The sequence below is a fragment of the Pseudopodoces humilis genome, chromosome 15 (genome assembly GCF_049639895.1).
Source record: "Pseudopodoces humilis isolate 2021_Gansu_Grassland_sample_001 chromosome 15, ASM4963989v1, whole genome shotgun sequence".
Classification (NCBI taxonomy): Eukaryota; Metazoa; Chordata; class Aves; order Passeriformes; family Paridae; genus Pseudopodoces; species Pseudopodoces humilis.
This window is the reverse complement of record NC_142214.1, coordinates 13,273,171-13,285,624: the sequence shown is the minus strand read 5'-3', so window position 1 is coordinate 13,285,624 and position 12,454 is coordinate 13,273,171. Positions and strand designations below refer to the sequence as shown.

The 12,454-nt window shown below is 49.2% G+C and overlaps 2 protein-coding genes across 4 annotated transcripts in view; one reads left to right on the top strand and one right to left on the bottom strand.

The window, feature by feature from the left end:
• Positions 1-10,673, bottom strand: part of CD99L2 (CD99 molecule like 2) — a 30,221-nt gene extending 19,548 nt beyond the window's left edge. For 2 of the 3 annotated variants that reach the window (XM_014260943.2, XM_088062722.1), the window contains exon 1: positions 10,549-10,673. In XM_014260943.2, coding sequence (XP_014116418.1) covers positions 10,549-10,606 — 58 coding nt within the window. In that variant the 5' untranslated portion in view covers positions 10,607-10,673. The remainder of the gene's footprint in view (positions 1-10,548) is intronic. The other variant, XM_014260942.2, reaches the window with a different exon arrangement.
• Positions 10,674-10,768: 95 nt separating this feature from the next.
• The window catches only part of HMGB3 (high mobility group box 3), a 42,559-nt gene continuing 40,873 nt past the window's right edge, over positions 10,769-12,454 (top strand). The window contains exon 1 of the mRNA XM_014260955.2: positions 10,769-10,909. The gene's annotated coding sequence lies outside the window, so the exon portion shown is untranslated. The remainder of the gene's footprint in view (positions 10,910-12,454) is intronic.

Genomic DNA, 12,454 nt, shown 5'->3' with positions numbered 1-12,454 from the left:
ACAATCCCAGCTCTGCCCCTTTCCTCCAGCCAGTGCCCTGGGATAGGGCAGGAGAGGCAGCAGAGGCCCAGTGCAAGCTCTGAAGTCTGCAGCTCAGAGCTGCAGGATAACACCATGGTTCAGTATGCAGGGGCAGCTGCACACGAAACAGGTGTATGTTACAATTTGATTTCAAGGCTTACTAGGAATAATATAAATTATTTGGCAGTGGTACCCAATAAGCTCTACACCCAGCAAGAGTGATGGAGCTGGTGAGGAAAACATGACCAGCAAAACCAGCCTACATCAGGCTCCTTCCCAGCAGACATCACTGGCACCATGATGTGGGGCAGGGCCAAAAGAGTGTCTTGGTAAGCAGGTGAGCCCTCAGTGGGACCTGCTTGGCCACACACTGGATGCTCAAGGGCTGCAATGCCCTTCCAGCCTGCACCATACTGAGAGCTGCACAAAGGTCCGAACTCATCTTCTCCCCACCTGGTGCAGAAGGACAGACATCCAGCTTGCTTCCAAAGTACCTAAAGAAGCAGCACCACCCTGCACACTGTGCCATATCCCACAGCCCCGGGGGAACAGCTGGAGACTTAGTCTGTGCTGCCATGACCACACCAGGAGCTGCCAGCAGGTCCCTCTGCAGACAGTAGACAAAAAACAGAGCAGGGAGGAGTTTCTCAACTGCTGCCCTATTGCACAGCCTCTCCCACTCCTCCACAGTGAAATTTAGAACCCCAGAGGGAAGCACCCTTGACTTGTTTTCGCCAAGAGCTGCATCTGGTTGCAACTGGCTTGCACAGAGCCCACCCTATTTACCTGGCATAGAGGCTGCAAGGAACCCTTGAAAGCTGAGGGCCCCTACCACAGACAGACAAACACCTCTGGGAACCAGCACCAACCCTAAACCCTAAAAGCTCTGAAGGAAAGCAAAGCCCCATCAAGGTCAGCAGGACAAGAGCCAGGAAAGGCTTTGTATAGGGATTTCCCATTAAATGCCTTGGACTGGAGGCTGATGGCCAGGTCTTCCCCATCTCTGGCTCCACAGCAGCATCTCTGACCCCATGTGAAACAAATGTTTCAACAACTCTTCCATCACAGGATGGTTTGAGACCAGGCTGCCCTGCTCTGGCAATATAAGATGCCAATCAAAACAGTTTTCTTCAGTAGCAGCACTCCAGAAGCTTTCCAAGTTTCTAGAGCTCTCTGCCATCACAGTGCATGGAGCAGGTGATGTTTTATAAGCAACTTTAATATGATAGCTGTGTTTTGAGGTTTGTGTCAAAGAGGGCTCTGTCACAGCACTGCCAAAACCTGCTTTCAATTAGTCCGAGATCAATTGCACCTAGAGCAAAAGGCTGAAAGGTTTAGAGCAGAAATATTTAAGGTTCCTCCCTTTCTGGGGTGTGCCTTAGCCCAGTCCTGTACCTGTGATGAGTCTGGAGTAGTGCCCAACTTTTTGGGCCTGGAATGGGTATGAGGACATTATGGCCAAGGACCAAGGAGGGCAGGACAAGCTCAGCCTGTCCCAGCCCTCATATGAGCTTTGAAAATCTCTGACCCTCCCTGGGACTGTGGGAAAATGCTCCAGGTGTAACCCTCAATAACTTAAAGGTATATCTGATAAGAAAGAGAGCTGGTTTTCCTTTCCCCTTTCTTGCTGTTTGTTTAGGAAGTTTTTAAGAACAATGTTTATACCTAAAGGGGAAAGGATGTGGACAGCATCATTGTTTTATTCCCACACCCCAACCACTTTGCAAGAGGCCAAGGGGAAAGCAGCACTGAACTGACTGCACAGGATAGAGAATGGCTAAAGATGACTTTTCAGTGATGGAAAAAAACAAGTGTCATCCTGGGCTCAGGTTTGTCCCTACCAGATGCTGTGTGCAGGCCTCTGCTGGAGAAATGGATTACTGCCCTGGCAGAAAGGGAAGGGGAGATGTGGGAGTGCCATGAACACTGCCAGCAGGCACCAGCCCGGTTTCCCAAGACAGACATGATCTGGTACAGTACTGCTGAGAGCCAGCCCTGTCAGGGACACGCAGTTTGGGACAGGAGCAGGATCTGAGCTGAAACCACTCTAGGGGCAACCTTGGCACTCCCTGTGCCTAACTGCCCTGCCCCCAGCCCTCACTCAGCATTACCATGCATAGAGTGCGAGACATGGACCCTAGCTCACTCCGTTTCTGATTCCTAGTGAAGTTCCAAAAGCACAGCAAGTTCCTTTTCCTCCTATAATTGTGGGTGCAAGGCTGAAAATTGGGTCATGTGGTGATTTGGGTGGGGGTAATCTTTATAGAACCTGGTCTGGGGCTGTGGTTTGGATTTGTGCTGAGAACAGTGTTGATAATTCAGGGCTGTTTTCATTATCACTCAGCAGTTCTCACCCAGAGCCAAGGCCTTTCCTGCTCCTCACCCATCCCACCAGCAAAAGGCTCCACAAGGAGCTGGGAGGGGACACAGCCAGGACAGCTGACACAGGGGATATCCCAGACCATATGGCACCATGCCCAGCTATAGAGCTGGGGAGAAGGAGGAAGGGGGGAGGTTTTGAGTGATGGTGTTTGTCTTCCCAAGTCATTGTTACAGGTGACGAAGCCCTGCTGTCCTGAGGATGGCTGAGCATCTGCCTGCCATGGGAAGTGAGGAATGGTTTGCTTTACCTGTTAAACTGCCTTTATCTCAACCCACGAGTTTTCTCACTTTTACCTTTCCAATTCTTTCCCCCATCCCAACATGGTGGGAGTGAGAAAATGGCTGTGTGGAGCTGAGTTGCCAGCTGGGATTTACACCACAACAGCTACTTCCATGTTCTCCTGCCTGCTGTCCACCCTGAAAGATTACAATGTACATTCACATTAGCCATTTGATTTCTGCTTACACATTAAGCAATGACTACAAATTTGCCTATTGCCAAAAATGTCTGTTTACAAAAACCAGTCAACAAATTGTGGCACGAAAAGCATTTTGTTCGTAACTCATTGCAGAATGACTGATGACAAAGTCAGTGATGCAGGAGCCCCAAGAATACTGAAGCAGGAGATTAAATGCTTATCACCTGCTTACTAGTGGAAAGAGATTGTTTTCATCAGATGAAAATCAAGAGGAGGTGTGTAGTTAAAAGTAGGTAAATAGGGAATTACACAGTAAAACATCACTTGGGATGTGATGCTCCTGTTGTATTGTGTTATTTAAAATCAGAAACAGAGCAGTAGTGGGAATGAAGACTCAGGTAATGCTGACATATGGAGCAGGGCTCTGGGACAGCATGGAGGATTCAGCCTTCTCCTCTGGCTGAGGGCATCTGTCTGTGCTGTCACGACAGCTGCACTGCAGGGCTCCTGCCTGTCCACTACTGTTCCCGCCTTCCCACATCACCTCCCCGTGCAAACATGGGGTATTCGGGTCAGGTGGGGAGAGGCTGAGACTCCAGCCGGTGCTGCTCACTGTCTTCACCCTCCTCGCCCACCCACACTCCCACTGTGCTCTGGGTCATCCAGCTCTGCTGCTCCTGGAGCATCCCAGATCCAGGAGGTGCTGCCATGGGAAGGAGCCAGCATGGAGAGACAGTAGGGTGGGGAGCTGCACCCTCCAAGTAGGAAGCAGCAAGAGAGATAATTCTGAGCAGATGGTGCAGGAACTGGTGGTGATTTTTAACCACCCAGCTGGCAGCTGTGAAACCACCTCTCCTGGCTCACCCACAGCAAGAGAAGCTGTGCCACATCCCTCAGCCTTTTCCAACAGCTTGTTTTCAATGAGGTGAGTTTGGCTCCTTGCTTTCATAGAGGAACCTGGAGAAGGCACTGAAAAGGGGAGTTTGGGGTGTGTATCCAGCTTCTGTTACTTCCCATACCCAGCATAGGGATCTTCATCCCCACCACCAGAGGAACAGATTTCAGCTCCACTGAAATCCCTGTGAGTGCAGAGGCAGTACTTGCCTCTCTCTTTATAATCAGAGCACTCTTTGCTATTAATGTGGCATGAAATAATTTCAACATAAAACTAGGTGCTCAGTGAGCTCAAAGAGAAGTCCAGCAACAGGTCTCTCACTCTCTTTGACCCTTCTTAGAGAGGAAATAGCACCAACACTTACAAACCCAACTGTTTGCAAACTGTCATGGCTGAGATTTTCTCTGTGAAAGTATAAATAATTCACCCAGTTAAGACCATCATTACAAAAAAGAAAGAAGGAATACACTATCTTTTTAAATATATGTTTAACCTCACTTTAAAATGCTCTATTTTCTGCATGAAGTGAAAGACATGTTTGGGATCTGTGGGTGTTTTTAAAAGCATAATGAGCTCAAAGCTTATTGCTGTCCTGGGGCAGGAGAGGGTGGTGGTTGGAAATAAGAAATTCCAGTTTCCTCAAAAAATTACACAGAACTGCATGGCATGGGCTCAGTGTCTCTTGACAGTGCAAGAGACAGTCTGTCACCAGCACCAGTAGCTGGGGCCTGGACAGTGGGGCCAGGTTAAACACCCACCCCAGCAGAAGCACCTGGAGCAGAATCCTGCCTGTGGCTAGGTCACAAAGCAGGGGCTCAGAGAAGGCTTGCACCAGCTGGAAACATCACCCTGGATGGGATGGTTTGATTTTGGGGCATGCAACCTCTTCTGTCTAGAATTACATTGGCATAAGGTTGCATGGTGATTTTAGGTTGGACATTAGGAGGAATTTCTCCACAGAAAACGTGATTAAACATTGGAACGGACTGCCCAGAGAGACAGTGGAGGCACTGTCCCTTGAGATGTTTAAGAGACTAGATGTTGCACTCAGTGCCATTGTGTGGTTGACATGATGGTCTTTGGTCACAGGTTGGACTCAATGACCTCATAGGTCTTTTCCAACCTAATTGATTCTGTGATTCTCTGGCCAAAAGAACTTCTAGGGTGAGAAAATGTGCTACATGAAGTTGCACCATTTCTGGGTCTTTCTACTTCTGCAGGCTCTGTAATGGAAACTAAGCAAAGCTCCAAGAGGAAGGCTGTGTAACAGATGGCAGGATGGGACCTGGGGAGGTTTTTACTCTAAAGGAGTCTACATTAGTCTGGCATTGTTTTCACTCAGATTTTACTGTCTGGAAAGATGACCCAAGTCCTGCAGTAGCAGGAACACCTGAATGGAGTTGTCTGGTCACCACAGAGACATCCACGAAGCTGCTCAAGTTCACCCCACAGCAAGATCACATAGAGATCCAACATTAAGATTGAGGCATTCTTTAAGCTCCTGCCCCTAAAAGAACACATTTGTCAGCAGACAAAACTTTATGGACACAGACTAATGTGCTGTTCAAAATCTTATCTGCTATCTAACATCTGTTCTTCAGCACAAGCACCTCTTTTGCCATCTACAACTGGGGCTGGAAACCTCTTCTGCTTGTTTAGCTTTTGCCTTCTACCCTCCCAGAGCCAGAACTTAAATTACCCCTAAACACCCAACCTGGAGCATGTCCTTCTGAAGAAGGATTTGAGTAAGATTATTCCAACTTTGACAAGTTCTTGTTACCCAGACTTCTTTGTGATGGGCACAGAGAGCATTTCAAAGGGCAAGCAAAACTCTGTCTGAGCATCTCTCTTTCCCCAGCACCTTATTTGCTGGAGACAATCCTGTACAGCCTGAAAGGCCTGCACAGCCTTTCAACAGCAGAATGATGCTGTTCACGGCATCCTTCCTCCCTGTCTGAGCTACCATCTCCAAAATCTTGCCAATGCCTCTGGTTTTGCTTGCTTTGGCTTTTTTACACTTTTATGTGGTGACTGCACCAGATCCCTACAGCAACCTGGCCATCCCTTTCCCTGAAGATGCTGCTCATGTGGTTGGGAAACAGAGCTCACACTCAGCATCAGCTTTCTGCCTGTGGCCCCAGTTCTCCTCCCACAGCAAGTTTCCGTGTTCCCTAGACAAGGTTGAAAAGCAAAGGAAAAGGATTTTGGAGTGACTGCAAGGCAGTTTCTTAAATATATATTAGCATTAACTTCAGCCCCATCGCACCAGCAGGCTGAGCTCTCAGAAGATCAAACCCAAAGCCGATCCTGAGCAGTTCCACTGAAATCCCTGTGAGTGCAGAGGCAGTACTCACCTCTCTCTTTGCCACGGCTACTGGGCTTGTATCAGGACTCTGTTTTCTTCTCAAAAGTGTTCCCTCAGCAGTCACATTCCTGTGCTCACATCCTAAATCACAGCCAGTTACTCCAGCATCTGGACCCCCAACTTTAAAGTTTCCCTTTCAAAGTCTTTTCATGTTCTACATTTTAATGTCCGACATTCATCTTCTCCCATTTTCCTTATTTGAGCACTTCCACTGATTGTGAATTGTATCAATCAGCTAACAAAGGAATTATTGCAAAGCTTTTCTCTTTGCCATCAGTGTTACGTAGTTTTTTAAACATATGTTTTTTTAATAGAGTGGCTTCAGAAGCAATGTCTAATAAAAGCCCAGTTTTTCCTTTATTTAATTGTAAAGTTAAAGTTAAACCTCCAACAGATATTCTTCCAAGAAGAAAACAAATTTGGGTTTAAACCAAGTAGTTTTGAAAGTTTATTCTAGTCAACTAAGGAGATCAATAGACACTTCTGGTTTATGAGCTTTAAGGGCTGAAATGTTTGCAACAGATGTAAGAAAAAGATCATATTTTTGTAGCGGAGGGAAAAAACTCAAGAGTTAAACAGCCATTTCCAAGCACATATCACTTAGGTTGATAGAAGAAAAAGTTTTAAAGTACAAGTAGAAACATGGAAATTAATTATTTCCACAGCTATGTACATAAATATCTTATGCACATTTAATTAATGTATATGTGTTCAGAGATCAGAGATAATTTGTAAGAAAACCAATTTGGCTTCTCCCACTGTCATACACACTAAAGACATTATCTAAGTAAAAATTATTCTTTAAATGTATTACTTCGACTTGTCACTGATACCTGGTAATTATAACTTTAAAACACAATAATCTATTGTAACAAAGATTTTTAACAGCTTTATACAATGTTACTATCTCCTTCAGTTTTGACAACAATACCAAACCAAGCCTTTCTCTTCTACTCCAAGTAATTCTTCCCTGCAACTCACCTGGAAAATCCATGCCAAGTGACCCTAGCAAGTGATGGGACACAGAGACACAGGGTCACCTGGCACTGGCACCCCTTTTCTGCCAGCTGCAACCATGGCTGCCCAGTGCAAAGCAGAGTCCAGACACCTAAAAAAACATGTGGAAAAGAGGTGGCTCTTTTCTGTTTTTTCCATGCTCTCCATTGGGCATGGTGGTGTGGAGGTGGTGCAAGGGAGCTGCCCACAGTGACTGCAGCCATCTGTGCCACAGTTATATATAGCTAATTAGACTGTCTAATATTACTGTGCAACAGTTATATATAGCTAATTATACTGTCTAATATTACTTTCACATTTAAGTAATTATTATAATTACAATATTGAAAGCAATATTAGATAGTATAATTAGCTATATATAACCCACCCACAGCTGGTGGGTGCTGGTAGTCACACTTGAGAGGAGAGGTGATCTATGAGATGCCACCTATAAAGACACGGATGACAACACAGCTTGTCAGTGCTGAGACAGCAACTTTGGAGGACATGCCCAACTGCTCACATTGCCATTTGTAGAGTGAAGTTTTTCTTCAACATTTTCTTACAAAACGTAAAGCACAAAAACTGCATGTGACCCTTCTGCCTGGCCTGCGAGAGGAAACCTTGTGCTCCCTCCGAAAAGCCCTCAGATGTCAAATTTGCAAGCTTTCAATGAAAACGCATCAATGCATTTCTGTACTGGCTTATGGGACTGAGGACAGGAAAGGGGAAAATAACAAGAGTGGAAAGTTTATTGTTTCACTCTTACTGTTTTCCACAAGCATGTGGTTAACCCTGCATGACTCATAAACATGAAACGTAACTACATTTTGGGAAAGTCACAGATCCATGAATTTAAAGCACCATGCAATGTGCTGGCATAGGGAATGCTTGCCTCTGGCTGCAGGATTTGCACTTGCAAATAGTTGGTACCCTACAATTAATGCTGGTTTCCAGCACAGCAGCCACAGGCAGACAGGCTGTGGGTAGCGGCAGTTTGGAGGCAGAGGTGGATGCAGCACAGCTGTGTCTGATAACCCACTGATGGGGCACTGAAGCACATAGCCATGAATGAAGGGAAAAGCACTAGAATTTGATCAAAGAGAAAGCCAAACCAACTTTTTTCAATGAAAAAGTGAAGTTTGCCCCTGCTTTACTGGACTGTCCCAGACAAGACACAGATCAGTCTTGTGTCAGTAGTGGATCTGGAACACAGTTGCAGGAATCATGCTAAGTATTTTTGTTTGTTATCCTTAGTTCTTGGTAATTTGTAAATCTCTGAGCTTCCAAGAAACTGGGCTGCCCACAGCATGTCTTCAGCACTGCTGGAGCAACTGTTTTTCAGAACAAGAAGAAAAAAAAAAAAAAAGCTGGGGAATAGAGGCAATGAAGAAGTGTGATTTCTATTGCTGCTGTTCTGAAGAAATGGCATAGAATGCCCTGCCTGGGAAACCCACTGCCTTCCCACCACCTGTTATTTTCCCATGGATACAGAATGATGGCAAAGATGGAAAGATGGACCCAAAAGGCCAGGTCAGTGGTCAGGTGGGGAAGGGCTCCCAAGGCTCTCTCAGGATGCTGGAAAGCTGTTCCAACATATTTGGGAGAGAGAGAGAGAGAGCAGGAGAAGTGGGCACCCACCCATGGGTTGGGAGTGCCACTGCTGGAATACATCGGGGGTGGAACCAGAGGCCACGTGGAAAGGCTGTGCCACACATCAGCACCTCGGTTTGGTGTGTCCCATGTCGGCAAGGCTCTGCACGGGAAGGGAGGCAAGGGCAGAGCCCGCCTCCCCTTACACAGTGGTTGCATGGAGCGGCAGTTTAAAGCAGTTCGGAGGGGAGATAAACTCAATGTTGTTCAATTACCTGTGAAGCCTCATGTTAGCAGGAATAACTTATGAATGTTTCAGTGAAATTCATTTTGATACAAACACAGGCAAGGATATTTAAGAGATGGACTCTGCAGCCCAAGAACCACAAAATGAAACAGAACAGCATTTTTGTTTGCCCACACTGCAAACAACACAGAATGCAAATAGCTTTAGTACTGACTAGTCAGATTTTTTTATTTTAACCTAAAATCAGGATTTTATGCACCATCTCAGCTCTGCCTGCCAAACTGATATCCATCAATTAAAAATGCAGCTGCTAACCTGGTCAGCATACGCAACTCTGTACGACACTGTTACCATTCCAGGTGCACAAACAGGTAAGTACCAAATGCAAACAAATTCCAGGCTGAGTAATGGAAAACCTAATCTATTCCAACAGCAAAAACTGCTTGGGGGTTCAGTTTGCTCTCTGCTTTGACGCCGATATCTTCCAACCAGTCTGCGCTTGGCGGGGTTTTTGTTTAGAAAAAACTTCCTGAGGCCTTTTACATAATTGCTATCTATTTTCTCTGTATAACCTTTAGAAGGACCTTTCTTTTCAACTCAAACACACAGCTTTTTAAGAGTACTGTTGGGTTTTTTAAGGAGACAGAGTTTTGGTAAGCTTTGCATTGATCTTAATTTCTTCCTCTCCACCCTCCTAAAAATAGTATTTCTTTTTTTTCCTTCCTAGTTGCTGCTCAGCTGGGACTGATTTCTGGGTTAACTATCCTGATCTGCAGAAATAACACTGGGACAAAAAAAAGAGTGAAAATACCACCAGCAGCCTGACAAATTTGGGTCACACAGAGAATCCGCTAATCCAACAACTCAGTGAGCTGAGAGAGACAAACCCAAATTCCTTTCACGGTGACTCCACGGCTACCTCTGTTTAGGATTAGCTGAGCCCCAGGCTGCTACAGAGCTTTATGCCTGCAGCATGGCACATCTTAAACATCGCTCTAACACTGTCACCCGAAGGCAGACGCTGCTTTCCGAAACGCGTCCGTCACCAGCACTGTCACCTAACGCAGGGCTCGAGACGACCCTACCTGTGGGTATCGGTGCGGGATGGGCCCCATGGCGAACGGGGGGAGCAGGGGCCGGAGGCGGGCAGAGCCCAGGGTGAAGGTCGGGAGGAGGGGGAACAAGGATCGTCTGTGGCCCAGCCCTGATGTACAGGCTGGCACCCCGCCATCCGCTGCGGAGTCGGGATGCTCTGCGCAGGGTGGGGCCCGAAGGGTGCAGCCCCCTCCCCGAGGCGATCACCCGGGGATGCATCCTCCCAGCTGGGGCCCGTCCTCGGGGCGCATCTCTCCGGCCCTGTGAGCCCCACCGGGGCAGGCTCCGTGCTACCAGGAACAATATCCAGCCCGAGAAGCCCCCACGGCGAGGGGGCCGCAACCCCTGCAAACCTCGGGGGAAGCATCTCGGAGGGTGACCCTGGCCGGGGGCGGGGGTCCGCCGTTCCTAGGCCAGGCCCGGCGGAGCGATCATGCGCACACCACACCGCGCCCCCCGGGACCCCCTCTCCCTCCCACAGCCGCCCCCTCCCACCGCCGCCCCGCCGTGACAAGCCCGGCCCGGGCCGCCCTACCTGTGGCCAACACCACGGAGAAGGCCAGGAGCAGCCCCAGGAGCCGGCGGCCGGCCATGGCGCGGAGGGACTGCGTCTGCCTCGGGCTCAGCTCCCGTCTCCGCCGGGGCGGGACGCGGCTGTGAGGGGCGGGCGCTCCGCGCCACCGCCCCCCGCCCTCCCCTTCGGGCCGTGCCCCCGCCCCTGCCCCACGGAGGGGAGGGGTGTCTGCGAGGGGACTCTGCGGCCCCCGGGGGATGGCCGAGCCTCGGCGCCTGAAGGCTTTTTCCTCTCGGTGAAAACCCGGTCTTGGCGCACATCCTTCCGTCGGGCGTGAGTGGGGCTGCTGCCGGCGTCAGTCCCACATCTGTTCACCCGAGCGGTGAGATCCGGGTGGCAAATAGCGATGGGGGGACGCGCAGGAAACGAAGGAGAGGTTGGGACACCTGCTGCCGGGCCTCCGCCGTCCTTCGCCCCCAGCAGCAGCACCCCGGCGCTGGAGGAGCCCCGTGTACCCGTGGATAGCACCCCCGGGGCAGGGACGGCCGCGCGTTCCAGCTGGGAGGCCGCAGAGGTGCTGGGATGGGGCGGTGGCGAGGGCCTGGGTGCTCTGCCCTGGACCAGGGAAAGTACAGAGGTACAGGAGAAGGAGCTGCTGCAGTTTCACCCTTTAATGCCAAGTATTTAACGTGGAGGTTACGGAGCTATGGAATTGTTGGCTGGAAGCGACCTCTGGAGGTCTCTAACCCAAAGGCCCCATCGGAGTGGGACCCATGGACACCAGGTTACATACAGCCACTTCTGAAAACCTCCAGGGCTGAAAACTCCTCTGCCTCCCTAGGGATGACCAATGGCCGTGCTGTCTCACTACCTTGACAAGAATATTCTCCTGGGTTCAGTCTGCCCCTCCCACTGACCCTTTGGCCATCACTCCCAGCTGTGTTGTCTCTTTCGTGTTAATAACTGCCCTTGAGCAGTTGTAAACTGCTGTTATATTTGCCCTCAGCCCATGCCTCACCAAATCAAACAAGGTACCCCTTGTGCACAGGGTGCTGGACCCTCTTCTTCTCGATGGCTCTTTTGAATGAGGGCAGGGAATTGTTAATAAGAGGTTAAGCATCTTCTTTGTGATATTTATAGGTTGTTGTGCTACAGAAAAAGGGATGAGGATGCAGCCTATTTTTAGGAGGTATTCCTGAAGCTTTACTGGGGACTGAGAGCCTGAAGAAATGTCTGGGTCATCATAGTCCCGTGTCACCTCATGACAGCTGGTACACACTGCTGTTTCACGGCTGCTCCAGCCAAGTGTCAGGATTGCCTTGGGTCCAGAAAGCCCTTTTTTGTCCTTGGTGGAAACACTACCTGAAAAGATAGGAGGCAAACAGACCGTGATGGAAGGGGGGGGGGGGGGGGGGGGGGGGGGGGGGGGGGGGGGGGGGGGGGGGGGGGGGGGGGGGGGGGGGGGGGCGGGGGGGGGGCAGGGAAGGGAGCAGGGGGAAGGGGGTCCTGCCCTCTGTAGAAGCACCTGGGTTGAAGTATGCAATGGGATAACAGGGAGAGGGATGCTCTATTTCTGACTTTCATCTGTGGCCACAGAGCAAACTGCAGGCTCCACAGTGCCTTGTGGGGGCAAGACCTTTCAAACCCACGCTGAGCGCATTTCTGTGATTTAGTGTAGTTGGGCACGCTTGTATTATCGGAGCTACAGACATGCGCTACACAATTCTCTGCTACTGCAGCAACTAAGGGGAGTAACAGGGGTCCCAGATACAGAGAAGAGATGCTGGAGAAGATGCACTTCTACACTTGGGTGTCTGTACATCCACAATATTGCTTCTCTCCCTGTTTATACAAAGAGAAATTCAGGATAACAGTCCCGTTCCCGTCAAACTACAGGAAAGTAGCAGGACAGCATTTGTATTTTCCC